The sequence below is a fragment of the Camarhynchus parvulus genome, chromosome Z, assembly GCF_901933205.1.
Source record: "Camarhynchus parvulus chromosome Z, STF_HiC, whole genome shotgun sequence".
NCBI classification, from domain to species: Eukaryota; Metazoa; Chordata; class Aves; order Passeriformes; family Thraupidae; genus Camarhynchus; species Camarhynchus parvulus.
The window spans coordinates 1,849,397-1,869,487 of NC_044601.1; the positions used below are offsets into that span (position 1 = coordinate 1,849,397).

At 43.1% G+C, this 20,091-nt stretch overlaps 1 protein-coding gene across 1 annotated transcript in view; it reads left to right on the plus strand.

Moving 5' to 3' along the window:
- The first annotated feature begins 6,667 nt into the window (after positions 1–6,667).
- Positions 6,668–20,091, plus strand: part of FBXL17 (F-box and leucine rich repeat protein 17) — a 278,422-nt gene continuing 264,998 nt past the window's right edge. Inside the window, exon 1 of the mRNA XM_030968063.1 lies at positions 6,668–7,511. Coding sequence (XP_030823923.1) covers positions 6,786–7,511 — 726 coding nt within the window. The 5' untranslated portion in view covers positions 6,668–6,785. The remainder of the gene's footprint in view (positions 7,512–20,091) is intronic.

Below are 20,091 nucleotides of genomic sequence, written 5' to 3' on the forward strand. Positions count from 1 at the left end.
CTTGGTATTGAGGGAACTTATGCTTTAAAGTATTCTTCAAGTCCTCCAAAGAATCAGTTTTTTCCAGAAGAGTATCTTTAGAAGTTTTATTATGTAACTCATCAAACATATGATGACTTCAGAAATCTTGCCAACTTTTCCATCGAACCCTCAAAAATACAAATCTCCAACACTGCACAGACTAAGAGTCTCTATTATGTTTTCATGATAATGGCCATAAGGCATTAGTCCCCTCAAATTGTTTTATCTCTGGGCTTAATGTAAGAGGTAGCCTGGTTTTACTGGTTTTCAAATGAGTATTTGAAAGCAGAGGCTGAAGGAAGTTATCTGCTCTGTCCTTTTTATCTTTCCTCCCTTCCCTTTTTCCTCTCTCCTATGCCTGAAGCTCCTTGTCACTGCTCATCCAGTGCAGCACAGTGGACACTCTGTCTCTCTTTATTGTTGTGAGCAACTACATATTCTTCTCTGTGCTAGATTCAGCCAAGAGGAAGGGCACTTTCTCCATCTCCAGTACTCTGCCTGTGCAGAAGTGAGAATAATCCAGGGAGTGGGTTAACCTAATCCAGCCTTTTAGCTGACAAGATCTACTCTCCACCAACAACACTTTACTGTTCCATAGTGGTGCCACTTTTGAGCTTGCTGAAAATTGTAGGTCTTCAGGAATGGAGGATGGAGGAACCTCCATTCATACCCATGTAGACCAAGGGCACTGTCCAGGTGCAACCCCAGCCAGCAGCTGAAGCCCACACAGCCCCTCACTAACTGCTCCCTGTGGGATGAGGGAGAGAATCGGATGCGTAATGCTGAGAAAACCCCTGGGTACAGATCAAAACAGTTTAATATGTAATTGTGCAAGCAAAGCAAAACAAGGAATTTATTCCTTTCCCATGGGCAGGCAGGTGTTCAGCCATTCCCAGGAAAGCAAGGCTACATCACATAATGGTGACTTGGGAGGAAAACGCCACCCCTCTGAATGTCCCTCTTCATCTTCCCCCCACTTCACTGCTGAATCCCTGGTCTGGAGTATCCTGTCCCTGCTGAGTCCCCTCCCAATTCCTTCTTTGTTCACTGGTAGGATGGAGAGAGAAGCAGAAAAAGCCTTTGTATCTCTGCAAGCCCTTCTCAGCAAAACCCAAAATATCCATGTACTGTTTCAGTCACCAATCAAAACACAGCTCCTTACAAACTACTGTGAAGAAATTCAAGTATATTCCAGCTAAAACCAGCATGAATAGTGAAACAACTAGGATTTTACAAAAGAACACGAAATCTGCTTCTATACCCAAAATGGAAATTCTGCTATTTCCTTCCATCTATTTCATATTGACATTCCTAACACACCACTCAAAGCTACTGATGTTAAGCAAACAAAGCTATTTAAAGGGAATAAAGATACTAAACCACTTAGTGTTATAACTTCATAACTCAATGAAACTAATTCTACTTTAAACTTATTTAAGTTAAATAACTACTATCTCTCAACATTGGCAATATAGCCAAAGATTACAGACCCAGTTTTCTAAAGGTCAGTCCTGAAATACAGATGAACATGCACTTAAGGGGTATCAGGACTAGATACAACATGGTAACTTAAAAATTTATTGTGTTCCCTGGCAGCTCAAACTTAAATACCGTACTTACCTTCGGTCAGCAGTCCTTGTGGCCTATTTCAGTATGCACAGAGATAACTATGAAAAGTATCATAATCTATTGCTATGTGTGTAATAAACCCTTACGATCATAAATAGAGGGGATTTTACTGCTTAATTCCAAGATTAAATTGTAGTAGCTTTCAGGCATCCCAGATTACTGGTTTTATGACTTCTAATTTCATAAAATACAAGTAGTGCTAATGAAGAAATGAACTGTTAGTTACATCTGCCTTCTGACATTATGTAGTGAAGATTTCACAGCTGATATTTGGTCATGTAATATTTCTTTATGCTTTTACTCTGCAACAGGTGGTTAGTATGCTTGCTTTTCATGAAGCAACAGTGACACTCAGTGTTAAAACCCTTGCATAGACCAGAAGCACCCTCTGCTTCCCTGTATTTCTCATCATTCATTTAAATCTCATTTAAATTACCATAGTAATTTAAAATTCGTTTAGCTCTTTCAAGCTATTAGAAAAAAAACAGTCTACCATCTTGAAAAACGGGCTAAACTCTCCCTCTATGTTTGTATCTAAAAAGTTATGCCTAGATTATTAAAAAAACAAAACCCAAAGATTTGTTATGGTACTTACATAATTCTCTTTTTGAATGAGATCTCAATTAGACTGGATTGCAAGGTTCAGAAATTGAAGCAAGTGTTGTTTTGGGAGAAGTATGTTTCAGCTTCAGATGGAAGACTGAAACAATAGAAAGAATTTCTCCTTCTGCCTACAGATACTGCAAATCTTTGGGGAACTTTGAAGATCTACTTGAAACAGATAGACATAAGTGTGTATGTTTAGGTAATAAGGACATCTGTGAACAACTGGGATGTGGTGAAGTTTGTCTCTGGTCACAGCTGGTGAAGCCCTGTCCTGCCCTGCCTGGTGCCCTGACCCCCATGGCACTCTGACAGGATAATTGCCTTGCAACTTGCCTACTACAGTGATAAAAATTTTATACATGCAGCAACTTCAGAAATACTGTAACTTCTGATACACATTATGTCTGCTATTGATGACCCAGCTGTACAAAGTAATTCTGAGGTACCAGCGGCATAAGAATCTCCAGTTAAAACTAGGCGACCACCAGGGGGAGGAGAGAAAGGCTGTGGTCTGCCTGGACTTCAGCAAAGCCTTTGGTACTATCTCCCCAGAAAAGCTGGCAGCCCATGCCTTGGACAGGAGCACTCTTGGCTGGGTTAGGAACTGTTTGGATGCCAGGCCCAGAGAGTGGTGGTGAATGGTGCTGGGCCCGGCTGGCCTCTGGTCACTGGTGGTGTCCCCAGGATCAGTGCTGGGCCCAGTTCTGTGTAATATCCTCACTGGTGATCTGGATGAGGGGATTGAATTTACCATTAGCAAATTCAGGGACAACACCAATTTGGGTGAGTGTGTTGGCCTGCTACAAGGCAGGAAGTCTCTGCAGAGGGATCTGGAAAGCTGGATTGATGGGTCAAGGCCAGTGGTCTGACATTCAACAAGACCACAAAAACCCCTGCATTGCTGCAGGCTGGGGCAGAGCTGCCTGTTTGTAAAGCATCTGGGGGTGCTAGTTGACAGCAGCTGAACAGGACCCAGCTGTGCCCAAGTGGCCAAGAAGGCCAAGGGCATCCTGGCCTGTGTCAGCAACAGAGGGGCAGCAGGAGCACGGCAGTGACCGTCCCCCTGTGCTGGCACTGGTGAGGCCACAGCTCAAGCATTGTGTCCACCTCTGGGTCCCTCAATTCAAGGAAGGACATTGAGAGGCTGGAGCATGTCCAGAGAAGGGAAAAAAGCTGGCAAAGGGTCTGGAGCACATGTCTGATGACAAGCAGGTGAAGAATCTGCGTGCATTTAGCCTGGAAAAAAGGAGGCCTGGCAGGGGGGGTACCTTATTGCTCCCTGCAACTCCGTGACCTGAAGCTGTAGCAGGTGGGGTCTCTTATCCCAGGGAACCACTGTAGTCTTAAGTGCTTCAGGGGGGATTTAGATTGGACACTTGGAAGAACTCCTTCACAGAAAGGGTGATTAGACCTTGGAATGACTTGTCCAGGGAGGTGGCGGAGTCACTGTTCCTGGAGGTGTTTAAGGGAACTGTTGGATGTGGCACTAGTTGATATGGTGGTGTTTGGTAAAAAGGTGGATTTGATGATCTCAGAGGTCTTTTCCAAACTAATGGATTCTGTGATTGCGTAATGTACTTGAAGGGAAAATAATAATACCAAATATACTTACAACAAACACACTTGTGGTTTAACCTTAGCTGGCAACTAACAAAAACACAGTTGCTTAGTCCTGCTCACTCCCCCACCCTAGTGGGACAGAACTGGAAGTATAAAACTGAGAAACAAACTCATGGGCTGAGGTAACTAACAGCAGTTTAATAAGTTAGAAATAGTAATAGTAGTAGTAATAAGGAATTGCAAGGTGAAATGAAGACAAAACAAGGAGCAACAAAATAAAACTCAAGAAAAGCAAGTGATTAAAATGAAAAAAGAATAGTTGCAGTTATACCATACCAGTTGTTTCAGCACCCAGCGTAGTGCATGAAGGGGTAGATTTGACTGAATGTGCTACAATGAATTTGTAGCTGTCACTGCTGTTTAGCTACTAATTGGCAGGCTACTGTGCTTGCCATGGGGCTCACTTTCCTGTCTGACTGTTGGAACCCAGTGCTTGTTAGTGGCTGCTCTGATTTTGCTGCTGGTTGCACTGGTGGTCACCTTGGCATTCTGTGCCCGGAACACTTTGGAGACAGCCATGAAAAAGTGCCTGGGCTGGAGTGTGCCCAGAGCAATCTGTGCTCCTGTGCTGTCACACTGGACAGGCTGGAACTCCAATGTGAACTTGAGTCTAAGTGACTGTGACCTGGGGAGGAGACCACTGTAGAGCACAGAACCACTGACAGCCCATGGAGGATCCCATGCCGGGGCAGGTGGATGTCCAAAGGCACATGTGATCCCATCAGAATCCTCTTCTGGAGCAGGCCCCTGCCATGAGCTCTGGACCCCTGGAAGGGCTCCACTCTGGAGTAGTTCTTGAAGTACTGCAGCCTGTGTGGGAAGGACACACTGGAGAAGTTGAAGGCAGCAAGCATTTATTGAGTTCAGATTGGTTAGAAGATTTGACTTGGACTTTCATCTTCTTTTAATGTTGTTTTTGTTTTTCCTTACTGAAATAAAATTTAGCAGTCTGTGGGAGGAGAGAGCGTGTGAGCCACCATTGGCAGGCAGCTGGGACAGGCACAAACCAATGGCTAAGGCACAAAGAGTGAATTTATGTCCATTATCATGCTAACTGGAGGAGCCCTAAAGCAACACCTGGGCTACACAAGTGCAGAGCAGGCACTGTTAAACTCAGTCCATATACCAGGATGACCGGTCTGCTGTTCACACAGTCTTACCAAGAGTTACTCCCAGCTGTCTTCTGCTTTTCAACCCATTCTCCCAACCGAGCAGAAAAGGCCTCGCCAATTTTTTTTTGCAAAGATTTGCTGTGGTTTATATTGATGAAGCTCACTGAAGTGTAAATCCAAACAAAATATTCTATTGCTCTGCTTTTATCCAAAGGTACTTTTCTCATAGGAAACATTTTTACAGAGCTGCTGAAGACTAATAATAGAGGTAACAAACAAAAATAATAGCAGCATGGGTATTTTAATCCTAACATAACTCGTCCCTGGGCAAAAGGCCAAAACATGCGCTACACAATATAAAATACTGTGCATTTCTTTTCCTGCCCTTTGTTATTTAATATTAGTACTGAGCCATATATACTCTAGCTATAACTTGCCTTCTCCTTCCCCAGACACCTTTTACTAAAGACAAAATTGCACATATATTTAAACTACATATCTAAGACTATATAGCTAAGTCAACTGTTTAGAACTGAATGCTGAAACAAATTGCTTTTTCTAGGCACTAAGCAGAGTCTTAATTAAAGCAGCGCAGCCTCCAGCAAGGATTTACAAACCAGGGCACCTGCATTGACGTTCAACACACTGCAGTTAGAGGTGAGTGTCTGCAGGAGGGCATAGGGGGTCAGAGGTCCCATATGAGCCCTGTTTTGAGATGAACAATGAATTAAAACAGCACAAAACAAGTATTTCCTGGAAAATGCTGGTGGGAAGATGATGCTGACAGAAGAAAACTTGGAAGAATGCTCTTGGTGGTCTCTAAGCTTGTGTTGCTTTGCCACTCCAATCCTCAGCCGCTGTCCTGCATATAATCTGAGACCAATGGGAAGCGGTCTTCTCACATTTGCCTACAAAGTGTAGCACAAAAAAAAAAATGTATCAGTTCCTCAAAAATATGCACAGATTTTATAGACTTTATGTATATATTATAAGGCAATGACCTAAGGGAGGGGGTCCAGCAGATGCCACAAAGATGATGATGGGCCTGGAGCATCTCTCTTGTAAAGAGAAACTGCAGGAGCTGGGCCCGTTTAGTTCGGAGAAAAGTGAAAGGGGTTCTCAGTAATATGTATAAATATCTTCAAGGCCGGCGCCAACAGGATGGTGCCAGACTCTTTTCCGTGTTGCCCAATGACGTGACAAGGAGCAGTGACCATAAACTAAAACACAGTAAGTTCAACCTCAACAAGAACGTCACGTTGAAGATACAACTGCAGAGCACTACAACAGGTGAGCTGTGGCATCTCCCTTTCTGAAGACATTCCAAACCCACCTGGACCCGTTCCTGTGTTACCTGATCCAGGTGACCCTGCCTTGAGTAGGTCGAGATGATCTCCAGAGGCGCCTCCCAACCCCTAACGATTCTGTGCTACGTGAAATTCCGTCCATACACGCAGATATTACAGGCGTACGTGCCGCGGGCGGCGTGCAGACCCGCGTTCACGCAGCGAGTGCACCGATGTGACACACGGCGGACACACGGCGGGCACGCACCCGCGCATGAGCCTCCCCGGCCCAGCACGGCCGCTGGCGGCAGCAGCGCCGGCCGCGGAGCGCCGCCCCAGCTCCCCGCGGGAGGTCAGGCCGGCGGTAGCGGAAGCTTCTCCCTCCCTCCCGGCGTCCCGGAACCAGCCCCGCCGCCGCCTCCTGCCTCGGCCCGCCGGCAGCATGTCAGCTCCCGGCGCCGCCTCCCGCAGGTGACACCCGCCCTTCCGCTGCCGCCGCCTCCCCTCCTATATGGGCCACCTGCTCTCGAAGGAGGCAAGGAGCCTAAGCCGGGATCGCCGCCGCCCGCGGGGGAAGGTGCCGCCGCCGCGCAGCCGGAGCTGCTTCCTGCGCGGGCCCTGCATGCTCTGCTTCATCGTGCACGGCGCCAGCCCGCCCGCCCCGGAGCAGCCGCTGCCCGCCGGGGACCCGCTGCTGCCGCCGCCGCCCTACGTGTCGCTGACCGCCGCGGAGCAGCGCGTCGCCCGCCGCCTCCTGCGTCTGGCGCCCGCCGCCTGGGAACCTCCGGGCCGCTGCCAGCGCCTCTTCCTCTCCGGCCTGCTGCCCTCGCCGGTGCGGGGCCTCCTGGGGCCGCCCGGAGAGGTCTCCTCCGAGATGGTGTGCAAGCGCAAGGGGGCTGGGCTGCCGGCCTGCCCGCCCTGCAAGCAGCCGCGCTGCGCCGCCGAGCCCGAGCCCGGCGCCTGCCAGTGCCCGGCGGAGCCGCAGCTGCTCGCCCTGCCCGGCGCCGCGGGGGAGAGCGGCGGGGGCACCGCCGGGCAGAGCGGCGGCGGACAGCCCGCCTCGCCGCCACCTCCCGCGCCCCAGGACGAGAAGGAGCAGGGCCGGGAGGAGGAGAAGGAGCGGGGCGGCGAGGCGGGCTGCGAGGAGCCGCTGGAGTACCCCGGCGACAGCTGCCGGGAGCTGCCGCCGCCGCCCACCCCGGACATCAACCAGCTGCCGCCTTCCATCCTCCTCAAGGTGGGTCGGGGTGGGGGGATGGACGGGCCAGCCCTCTCGTTGAGGGTTTGGGAAGGGCCTGTGCCAGCCCCCGGGGTGCCGGTGTCGCCGGGCGGACTCAACGCAGGCGGGAGCCGGAGAGGCCGGGCCGGTTCGGAGCTGCCTCAGCGCCTGGCTTTGGGGAGACGGATGGGGTTCTGGGGTGTTGTTTGTATCCCGTTCCGCGACCCCATTTTTTTGTCGTTGGAAACGGCGTTGTGAGGCATTACCTGGAGATGCAGACACACAAATCAGCTCCAGAAGCTGTCTCGTAGATGGGTTGACTGTACCCGTTAACTTCGTAAGGTGCCCTTTTTTACAAGTCGGCTTTTACTTGCATCACTGGTGTAGTAGGGGCCTGTGACTGTATTTAGAGCTTCTCTGGGTGTTGGAGCTACATAGACAAGTTTTCAGTGTTGATTATTAAACAGCTTATATTGCTGCGTATTGTGGATCAATTCTGGCCTTAGTAGGTCCACAGTGTTTGCAGCCTTCTTGAATTACATGCTTTCATAACGTCTTACACTGTATACCCGAGGCACTGTCTCACCTCTACTGTCCCTTTTGCTTTCTTTCTGTTCCTTTAATACTGTTCTCCTTTGGAACTACTTTCCATTTTTTAGCTGCTCTTTTGACCACTGTACTGACTTCCTTCAACTAAATATTAGCTAAAAAGAGGAGTCTAGCTGGAACTGAGCTGGCGATGTTTTCCATAGTCTGATGTGAGCGTGCCTTTAAATTTTGGGAATAAGTTTTCAGGATTGCAGGAGTTCCTCAGAGGTCAGATGGTTAAACTTAAAGCGGGATATAGTAATGGAAGAGTGAGAGGCATGACTCTTGGTGTTTGTATTTTGTTAGTTGTACATCCAGTGTAGAAAGTACTTCCTTTATTCTGTTGTTGTCAAACAGTAACAACCTAACAACAATCTGTCTGTCTTGCACAGAACACTAATTCTGTAAGAGATTTAGTTGGTTTGAGGGTTTTTTGTTGTTGTTGTTTATTGGTTTTGTTTGGTTTTTTTTCAATACTCGTAAGCGTGTTAGTAATGACAAGCATGTTTCATAGATGCGCTATGCAAATTAGTTCTAGGCAAATAAGAATTCATGAGCTATCATCTGAATTAATCTCATCTGTGATTACAAAATTGAAACTTTGTATTGTAGTTCTTCTAGAAGGGAATCCATTTGTTTGACACTGTTGTTGGAAGATAGCTCTTTTCTTTGATATTTGGTTTTAGGATTTGCAGCTGGACTCATCTGATTAGTGTAGCTGAAATACTTTCTGATCAATGGCATGAGTACTTTTCTGTGGTTACTTTTAGTACTCAGTTTCACTTTTTGAAAAATATCTATCTATAACTGTGCCATAACTTTAATAGTGAAAGAAGTCCATCTTACCTATGGACTAGTTTAAATGTTATTTAGTGTCTGTTTCATTCTTACCCATGCTTTCAAGATTGTGCGGGTTTTTGTTTGGTTGCTTTTTTTTTACAGACAAGGGGTTTTGTTTTAACCCCAGGCAGCCACTCACATACCACATCCACAGACTGGCTGGGTGGAGAATTCAGGGGAAAAAAGTGTACCTTGTGGGTTGCGATAGGAACACTTTAATAACTGATGAAAAATAGAGTGTGCTACTAACAGTGTTTGTATAAAAAGGAGAGAAAGAGAGATCCAGGTGATGCACAAAACATTTGTTTTGTACCAGCTACAAAACACTGTTACCAGCAGCTGGGAAGAATTTTATCCTAGCTGAAATCAGGACAGACATCTACCTTCCTCAGTGATTCTGTCTCTACAGTTGTCCTGTAGTCAGTTCCTTCTGCAATGTCTGAAAAAAGAGGTCATTATTTCCAGCATTGTGGTAGTAGCCAACCTACTCACCCCCAAATTTGCCCTTCAATTCATAGCTGTACTGATGAGTAGGGTTTGTGGTTTTGGGTTTTTTGAGATTATTTATATGTATATATACACACAAGATATGTATATCTTTATCTATATATCTATCTCCTAACTATTCCATTGTTTTGGGCTTTTTGGTTGCTTCCAAAATATACTAGTCTGTTACAGAACTTTTAACTTCAGATGTCTGTCTTCAGATGTCCTGTCAACTGGATTTATATTTGCCTTCTCTTGATGGATTTTGATACAGATAGAATATCCTGAATATAATCCTTTCTCCAAATCTTCTCTCCTCTCATTTTATTATGAGATGGTGGAAGACAAATGTACCCAAAATCTTTTTACCACAGGTGTAGGACACACAAACTTTAATGCAAGGACAAGAGATTCCATCCTGGGAAACATCAGGAAACAGATCCTGATGGTTTTTTTCTTGATCCCCACGTCTGTGACTTTCTGATGTAGTGGTGGTAGTGCAGGAGAGACTGTCACCAGTGTCTGTAGGTGGGCTCAAGACAAGCCCAATATGTCAGGGACTCTTTTGTGAGGAGCTTGCCACTTTGTCTGCTCAGGTGTTGTTTAGCTTTTTTGCAGTGGTTCAGTCTCCTCTAAGACAGGGGTTTGGGATGTGTGGAAGGGTTTGTCAGACTGAAGTTGGCCTGCAGATCATTAGATGGACCCTGCTCTATTTGGAGGTTCACAGTGCAGTGTGCCAGTTGATCCTGTTTCCCTGGCTGGTGAAGGGGTATCCTGGTCAATATGAAGTGATAAAAGAATGGTACTTCCACAGTCAGGGTTTTGTGTTTTGCTTTTCATTTTGCTGCTGAAACATGCATAAGAAAACAATTTTATACAGTGGGCAAAATGTCATCTTTAGTCTTGCTAGAGGAGGGTGATTACCTTTGACTGAAGGGTAATTTAAAGCCATTCTCTTTAAAACTCGAGGAGAATTAAGGAATTATAGATCAGACAGCTATAGATAGCTTGACTGTGTCCTAGACATGTAAAAGGAAGCTGTTTCTAAATACTTCAGAAGATTACAAAATCTGCTGCATACAACTAAGTTCTGAGAACTTTGAGCTGTACATCAGAATTTTGTGCCTATTGAAGAGTCACTGCTGCTTATTCCTGGAAAATAAAAGAGAAAAATAAATCTTCCTGTTGTATGTGTTACCTCTTTGCAGTGCTGCTGTTTAATCAAAAAAGGTGTAAAATGATCTGAAGACTGAGCCATGAACTTATGAGAGAATGCCAATTCGAACACTTCAGATTTCCTTTTGTGGTGTATTAACAGGAGTTCTGCATGTAAAACACAGAAGGGAAATTCTCTCCTGTGCTTGGTGCTTTTAAAGCCTCTGCTAGAGTACTGCAGTAGATTGTGGGCACTGGGATCTCTTTAAGAAATCCACACACAAATGTGAGAGGCATCAGAGGAGAGCTGGAGGTGGTGAAAAACATGGCCTGTTACAATAGTTGGAAGTTTCTGGAAAAACTGAATGACAGTTGTTCAGAAAGAAGATTGAGATGCAATCTTTAGTTAAGAGAAGATTGATAGAAAGTTCGACTGTGTTCCTGTCCCTTGTTGAATAGAAGGAAATAATAAGCTTAATTTGGGTGAGATAAATGTTGTTTCACTGTATCATTTTCCAGGCCTTGGCAACAGTGGTTTCCCGTCTCTAAGGTTATGTGACTGATGCCTAGAAGGGCTGATCAGGAACAGAGACCAGACAGAGCTAAGTGGACAAAATAGATATTTATTGAAAGGCCTTAAAAGGATACACCTTGGTTAGCACAAGAGCCTGGCCAGGGCCACACCCAGGTTGAATCCAAGATGGATCTGGGTCATGATTTTTTACACTTTTATAAGTTTTGGTTCATCTACATACTGGGTTCAATTGTGCAATTACAGCTCCAGGTCATGGAGTCTCAACTCCCTGGCTTGCCCCCTTCTCTCTGCTGTTGTTTGTGCTTTTTGGGTAATGGTTGACCTTGATTCTGTAGCTGGGAAGGGATTGCTTCGCCTGACTACCCTGTGAAGAGAATTTACTGACACCTAATATGAAGTTTCAGAGTTACATGCCAGGCAGCAGATAATCTGAAAAGTATAAAAGCTAAAACCCAAGGTATCATGACAAATTGGGATTTCTATTTATTGATTCTTTTTTAACGTCAAGGGGAATGCCCTTATCAGGAATGTTTGGGGTGTGCTTGAACTTGCTTCAAAACAAGAGAATGGAATAGATGATGTCTTCTTTTGAGGTCCCCTTTCTCGGTTTGCTGATCTTATTTTTATAAAGCATGAACATGTGCCTGTAGCACTGACCCTGTCAGTTTTGGCTTAGGGCTAATGCACTATAGAGGGAAGATAAGTGTGTGTGTGAGTAGATATGTGGGTATGTATTAAATGTAGGGTTTTCATAGGTATATTATTACTGTTATTTGAAGCACTATTGACTCCTTTTCTCTTTACTCAGTGTCACAGACATTTCTTTTATGAAAAATCCTCTCTCAGCATTTTTCCTGCTGAAGCTGAGAAGTTCAGCAACAAGATGTAAACAATAGGTTATCCGCTGCTGTGGAATGCAACAGGTCCGTCTGGATTGGCCCAGCGTGGATGTTTAGAAATAATGACCAATCCAGAGCTGAGCTCGCTCAGACACAGTCCAAGAGAGCAGGATTTGTTATCATTCTTTACTTTTCTGTTCTTAGCTTAGCAAGCTTCTGAAAAGCTCTCCTGCTTTTTCTTTTTAGTATAGTTATAGCATATGTATATATAATAAAATAATAAATCAAGCCTTCTGATAATGGAGTCAAGGATCTTGTCTCTTCCTTCACCCAAGAACCCTGGTGACAACCGTCACAACTCTGTGCTTTTTACTTATTTTTTTCATTCTTGTTGGAATGTTACAGGTTTTCTTTTGTTGCAATGATAACATTTTTTGTGATAATGTTGGTTGAAACAAAATGCATTGCTGCTGTCATTGTACTGCTAGCACTGAATTTAAGATAATCTGTGTTATGTGAGGTGGGTTTGAAAGACTATAGATAGACCTTTAATTTTGTCTTCTGATTTTATGAATGCTGGCATTTATACCTGAAAAGACTGCATCTGCATTTTATAGTTGCACTATGACTTTCTTTCAATTTTTTTTTAATTCTTTTTGGCTAGTGAGGAGGAAGAGGCTGCAAAATACATTATTTGGATTGGACTTTATCTGCAAGGTCATTTGTAATATTAGCTATCTTTCCTATTTATGCTGGTGTTCCAGCATATTATCCTGTCTAAAGTTCATGTTGAGTCTTACTTTCAAGTGTAGCACTAAGAGATGTGGAACAGGTTTTGAACCTTTGTGACTGATGCTAGGAGGTAAAATATCCTTTAATTTTGCTATTAATTTGCCTGAACTAATTTTTCTTTAGCAATGCTCAACACAGCAATATGGTTTGTTATGGATTTGTTTTGATTTTTTCACTTCTTGACTGTTTTTTGTTTTTCCCATGAAGCTTACTGCGATTCTAGTGGGGAAATGAACTTGCCTGAGGTTCACTGTGGTGTTACCAAACTTCTGGAATACAGTTGAGGGGCAAAATTGTGAAGGAAAGGTGTGCCAGTAAACTAGTAACTAACGAAAAGACAGTATATGCTCATTATCTCAATGATAAATTTCTGAAAGATGTTTTAAATTTTATGATTGGTTGCAGAATTATGAAGACAATTGTTTTGCTTTGCAGCAGTGTGTTTGAAAAGGTGGCTTTTGTTCAAGCATGTAGGTTTTAACATCACAGAATGAGCTATGTGATGGAGGAGAAATGTCATGGGGTGAAATTTCTGGTTTCTTTGGCAGGGATAGATGCCTTAACACTCATGGCCAGTAAAAGTTTCCTTAATGTTGTTTGGGTGTTGGCTTGGCTTGTTCAACATCTCCAGAATGATGTATTGTTGCATGGAGGAAACTAAGAGATTACCAGTTGTGCAGTGTTGGAATGTAAAGTAAATGAAATGTTACATGTGCTTTCATTCCCTAATAATTTATTTGGTTTTTTTGTTTAGGTTTCCTGACCCATGTTTGATCTTTCACAGATTTTGCTTTGTTTTAATGTCTTTCTTTTTAAACTGGCATGGTGGCTCAGAAGCATTGCCTGGTGTCTTTTAGTGAGGACAGCTGGGTTTCTGAGAGTGAAAACATTGTGAGCTTCTGCAAGTAAAGCTACTCTGCTTATTGGTCAGGACTCTTCCTTTCCATTAGGAGGACAGTCATTTCTTACAGACAGAAGCTAATATTGTGGTTTACCTTGAAGCTAAGGCAATCTGTGAATAAGTGGCTGGTAAGGGCAGTGTCTGTTTCCTTTTGTAACTTCTGGCTGTATGTTCCTGTCACTGGCTTTGTGCTCTGCAGAGTGATTATGCAATTGCTGGGGGAGTAAATTCGTCTGGCTAATCTGACACCAATCTATAACATTGCAAAACTTTTCCTTAGAATCAGCTGCCTGAAAGGACTTTCTCTAAGTACAGTCACTAAATCCAGTGCTAAAATTCAAGAGACTCAAAGTAGGGGACTGGTAAACGGTTGCTATGAGTGGCAACTTGCCAAGAGAATCCTGGCTGTGAGGTGAACTCGCATCATCACTTTCCCTGGCTGGCACATTTTTCTTAATCACAAGGACAGTTTTAACTTGATTTCCTTCATGGGTGTACTGAGGCTCCGTTCAGAGGTGTGTGAGTTCCATGTTCACATCTCCTTCATAAACTCAGAATTATTTGTATTTCCCTTGTTCTTTTCAAGTTATGTGTGAGCAAAGTGAAGAAATATCTTGAAAACAAAGCACAGACTTGTTCTTCCTTCTTCTTCTCTGTCTTGGTTTGGGAAGACAGGAGTCTGCTAAGGAAGGCAGGAGCCTCCCCTGAGATGGATAATGTAAACCCTCCCCAGCTCTCCGAATTGCTATAAATTTTAAATTAAGGGGCTCTCAGGCAAAAAAAAATATGGGAGCAGGAAATAACAGTTCTTTGATAGGGAAGGAAAAAAATTAAAAGGATAAAATAAACAATGCAGTCCACTAAAACAACACTGACAGAGTCAGAACCCAACCTGACACCCTGTTGGTCAGGGTGTTGGTAGCAGTCCCATTGCAATTATGGCTGCAGCCCTCCTGAAGTGTCAGGTGTGGTTCTGTTGGAGCAGGGGGTCCTGCAGAAAAGGGTGTAGTCTTCCTTTGAAGATCCAGTGGAAGAAGAGACAGCTGCTGTTCCTCTGGGGAATCCAGTGGAGAAAGCCATGCTGGTGTCTCAAAACCTCTGGATTATAACTGGGTAGCAATGCTTGGCTCCTCCCTCTGGGCAGAGCATCTCACAATGGGATGTTATAGTTCCTATCAGTCATGCACCAATATTCAATAGTCTGTTATCAGCAGAGGTCCCCTCCCGAGGAAGGTGTGAATGTGGTCACTCAAAGAGAGAGATAAGGCAAACTGCCCACTTGACAGAAGACAACTGCTGTACAGATGGTAATAGAGTATGTCTTGCCTTGCAATCTGGAACATTCTCTTATGTATGATTCTTGAATTTTCTGAAATAGAATGAAGCAACCTTTGATAAAAGTAAATCTTAATCTGGTAGTTTAACTGCTCTATGCCTGCAATTAGCAAATACTGTGTTTTATTGATCATAATAAAATGTCATGCCCTAAGCATGTTCTTTTTGTCAAATCGTACTTGAGAAATATTTTTTGTTAATGAAGTTGTAGTTAGTTGCTGAAAAAATTGATGAAACAAATAAACAGTTTTCCAAGAATGAATGTCTCAAGTTACTTAGGCACCATGAAATGTTTGAATGTATGTTTTATTGTTCCTTTGTTGTTAATTCCTTAAGATTTTTGTTTTCAAACAAATCTGCCTGATGCAGTGTAATGAAAGCAATTTTATAGATACCTGTTCATGAATATGAAAGCTTCTTATTGATAGAGGGGAGCTTCATTCACAGAAATGAAATTATTTCTTTTAAATGAAAAATGATGGACAGAAATAGGGGATGTGTAGATTCAGGTTTTAATATATTCTGCTGGGGGGCCTGTATTTTGTTCATGTCCGTAGAGGTATACCTGTTTTTTAAAGTTAGCAGTATCTTTTTAAAGAATAGTATTAGCAGTCAACGGGATTCTCTTGCATCACTTCCTGAGGCAAAAGTTTCTTTGGTATATGCAATCAATAATTCTAACTCCTTGATTATGGTTTTACTCCTTGATTATGGTTTTATGTTTACTTTATATTTGATCTTGGTGATGTGAATTACTTCTTAGAAAACTTCATGCTGAGGATATTGTGTTAGCAACCACATGGACAATTTTCTGCTACCAAACTTCCTTTCATAGTAACTTTAATGGATATGGTTGACTTTTTGCGATATCCTTTGATTAAAAGTGCAGTTTTTTCTTTGCTTGATTCTCTTTGAGGAACTTAATTTAAGGCTAAAATTACCAAATATTTAAAGACACACTAAATAAATTTAGTATATGGATTTCTGATTTTTTGAAACTGTTCTTTATTATTTTTAAAAAACATATTTATAGGATGCTTTGTGGTGTTTTTTGTTTTGCTGTTTTGGTTTTTTTTTTCTCCTCTGTTCCTGCTGAAATACTCTAACATTTCACACAAGTGTTCAAAACAGTCTTTCTTAAATACATGGATTGAACTCTCTAGCATACATTTAATACAGAAACAGTGGGGAAGTGTTAAGGGTGTAGTGCCTGAGGCCCATTATGCAAAGACTTAGTAGTAAAGGAGAAAATTATGCAGAATAACTTTATTTCTAGTTTTTCTGCTTGGGCCCTTCACTAATATTTGCTTTCTCCCCGTCTCATCCATTGTCTAACAAAATATTCTAAAAAGTTGAAGAAAACACCAAACTTAGTCAGACACTTTTTTGGCGATCTGAATTGTGCTGTGCAAGGACTTGGTTTAGCTGGTTTAAAATCAGTTGGGCATCACCTGATTCAGAATGGCGGATTGACTCACATGGGGTACTGTGGAATTAGCTGTGTTTTGTTGTTTAAAGGTAAAACAGTGTGGCTTTTCTCTTGTAAAGGATTTGTATGGGTGTATCTATCAACATAAAATTAGACTGTTTGAATTGAGTGAAGCAGACTGAATGTGATTTGACTGAAAACTTCCTGTATCTGTTAGCTGACTTTTGCTGTCGTGGGCATTGCATTTTTGTATTGTCTTTTGATGTAGGATCACTTAGAAAACATCTCTCAGATCATGAAATCCAACCATTAACCTGGTACTGCCAAGTATAGCAGTCCCTATATTAATAGCCAAGTCCAGCAATAATCCATGCCCCTAAGTGCCACATCTACACGTCTTTTAAATACCTTCAGGGATGGTGTCTCCACCACTGCCTTGGGCAGCCTGTTCCAGTGCTGGATAACCCTTTCAGTGAAGAAATTTTTCCTAATGTCTAAACTAAACCAAACCTCCCCTGCCTCAACTTGTGTCCATTTCTTGTTGTCCTGTCAGTTTTTGCCTGGGAGAAGACCCTGAATCCCCTTGGCTATGCCCTCCTTACAGGCAGTTGTAGAGAGCAATAATGTTGCCCTTGAGCCTCCTTTTCTCAAGGTGGAAAACCCTCAGCTTCTTCCCATCTGACTTGTGCTCCAGACCCTTTACCAGCTCCAGTGCCCTCTGGACACACACCAGCACCTCAGGGTTTTTCTTGTAGTGAGAGACCCAAAACTGACCACAGGATTGAGGTGTGGCTTCACTAGTGCCCAGCACAGGGGAATGGTCGCTGCTCTGGAGTGCTGCCATGCAAGCCATGAGCAGACAGTTTCTCCAGGAGAGTGCTTGTCAAAGCAGACTGTGGCAGACAAAATTCACAGCCTTTCCCTTATTCCACCACACAGGTGGTCTGGTCGTGGGAGGAGATCAGGTTGGTCAAGAAGGACATGCCTTTCACAAAGCTGTGTTGGCTGGGCCTTACTCCTGGTTGTCCTGTGTATAACAACACTTGAGATGATCTGCTCTGTACCCTTATTCAGGACCAAGGTCTGATGACAGGCCTGTAGTTTCCTGGATCTTCTTCAAGCCTTTTGTGTAGATGAACATCACATGTATCATTCAGTCAACTGGAAATGCCCCTGTTAGCAAGTAGGACTGCTTGTGAATAATGGAAAGTGGCTTGGTGAGCACTTCCACGAGCTCCCTCAGGACTCATGGATCCCGTTTTGCCCTGTAGACCTGTGGGTCTGAAGTGGTGCAGTGGATCACTGACTGTTCCCACTTAGATTATAGGAGACTTCATTCTTCTCCCTGTCCCTGTCTTCCAGTTCAGTGGGCTGCGTGTGCCTAGGGGGCAGCCAGTCTTGCTGCTGAAGACTGAGGCAAGGAAGGCATTTACTGGTCTTTAATGAGACTGTGTGAACAGTTTATTTCAAAGCAAGAGCTTGTGGTTAAAGAATTTACTATGTCTGGAAGGTATGATAAGGCTGTCAGTGAGGAAAATCAGGTGTCCCTAAAATGGGATGTAGCCTGGAGGCTCAGAGAGTCTCTTGCAGCCATTGAAGGGAAAGACAAACCCACTAATTTTAACAATGACATGAAAGGGTGAACCAGGGGAAACTGACATCTGCATTAGGAATTTGAGCTGAAAGAGGGTGAGATGAGACAGAGGGAGCTCCTTTTCCAGAACTCTGTGTCCTCTACCCTTGCCTTTTGCCAACAGGGAAAATAATGTAAAATGATTCTGTAAAAAGCTATTAATTTTTTTTTCCTTTACTGTGCTGAAGGATATTCTGGTGTTTGGAAGAGGGATTAGACAGTAGAGGGGGGAGCAAACTGAATGGATTCATGGATATGGAAGTGTAGATGTTTGAGTACAATCCTCAGGAATTAAATGTGCTAACTAGTAGAACCATTGCTGTTCAAGTTATTTGTTGTAAGTGGGAGTTAAATGAACAGGCCTGTGTGTAGGAATAGTTTTAGCTTTCAGCTGTATTTATACATCCTTTGGAATTGGAAAATTTAAGCCACAATATCAGTGTGTGTCTAGGGAATAATACTGAATTAAAGGATGGTGAAGTCATCAAAGTGAGTAGAAGTGTTTTATGCACTAGTGTAGTATTTTAATCAGTAGCTCAGCTAATCACTTAATGTAAAGGTGATGTGCCACCACCTGGGATGTGTATAGTCCTTGCTTCTGAATTCCATTTAGTGTAATTCAGTATGTCATCTAGCAATTGCAAGCTCTGAAGATAAGCTGTTGTTTTACATGGCATCATTCAGCATCCTTTTATAGCTGGAACTTTTATAGCTACTACAGATAATAAAACTGACAAGGCCTTGTTTTTGAACACATACCTCTTGTGTAACTTACATGGCTACTCCTATGCATGCTGGGACTTCTGCAATGGTTTGGGTGTCCCTTCTCATCCTGGTGGCCTCACTGTTTTCTGAGGAGTCAGTTTGCAGCACCTTTACTCCTTAATTGTCTCTGCTTCTAGACTTTAAGTACAGCATGGAATAAAATATTACTACAAATGCTTTTGGACATTTAAAAGAATATTTTCTATGCAGCAGTACTGTTTGTGTCAAGTACTTAATCAAACTTGTTTCTTTTTTGTTTTGTTGTTGCTACAGCTGCTTCATGTAGGAGAAAAACGTTAGCAGTAGGTCTGTGATTTGTAAGGGCTTTCAGCTTTTAGTGGGATGGTAGCATGATGGGTTGATCCTGGCTGGACACCAGGTTCCCCTCCAAAGCCCTGGGACTCCCCTTCTTGACTGGTGAGACAAAACATGAGGAAAGGGTCACAAATTAAGGACAGGGAGAGATCAATCACCCAGTGATTACTGTCATGGGCAAAACAGACTGAACTTTGGGAAATAGGTTGAATTTATTACCAATCAAATCAGACTAGGAAAATGAAAAGTACAACCTACATCTTTCCTAACTGTTTTATCCTTCCTTGGCCTAACTGCACTCACAATTTTCTCCCTCCTTCCCCCAGCTGTTCAAGAGGACCCAAGTAGGGATTATAGTCACTTGTTTCTGCTTCTTCTTCATCACACATTATTGCTCTGTCTCTAGCCCAACTTGCTTCTTCTCAATGACATTTTTTTCTCCTTCTTATATTATTTCAGAGGTGCTACTGCCATCACTGACTGTCTTAGCCTTGGCCAGTCAGGAAAGATTCTAGCAGCTTCTCAGAGAAGCTGCCTTTGTAGCCCCCCAACTCTCAAAACCTAGCCATGCCAACCCAGGATAAACAAAATAAAATACAGATATATTTATGGGCTTTCATTTTAACTGTGGCAGCTGTGTTAGCAACAGTCTTTACTGTACCAGGTTTACTATGTTATTCAGTACTGCAAGCTTTGGTTTCTCAAAGGTGGTATTTCTACAAATAAACATATTTATTTCCCACTGGAGTAAAGATTAGTTGAAGTATTTTATAATGCCAACCTTGATATCCTTTGTTAATATTAATTGAAGTCTAAATGTCTGTCAAATATCTGTCTAAACATAATGTGGATCATGTTGCTTTGTTCTATTCTAAGGTTTTTATAACTGTTAAAAGATTCAGTCTTCTGTTTCATGTTGGTAGCAGGAATTCAATTTTCCTAGTGCTCTTACTAACTTATAATTATTGAGCATCATCACTGAGCA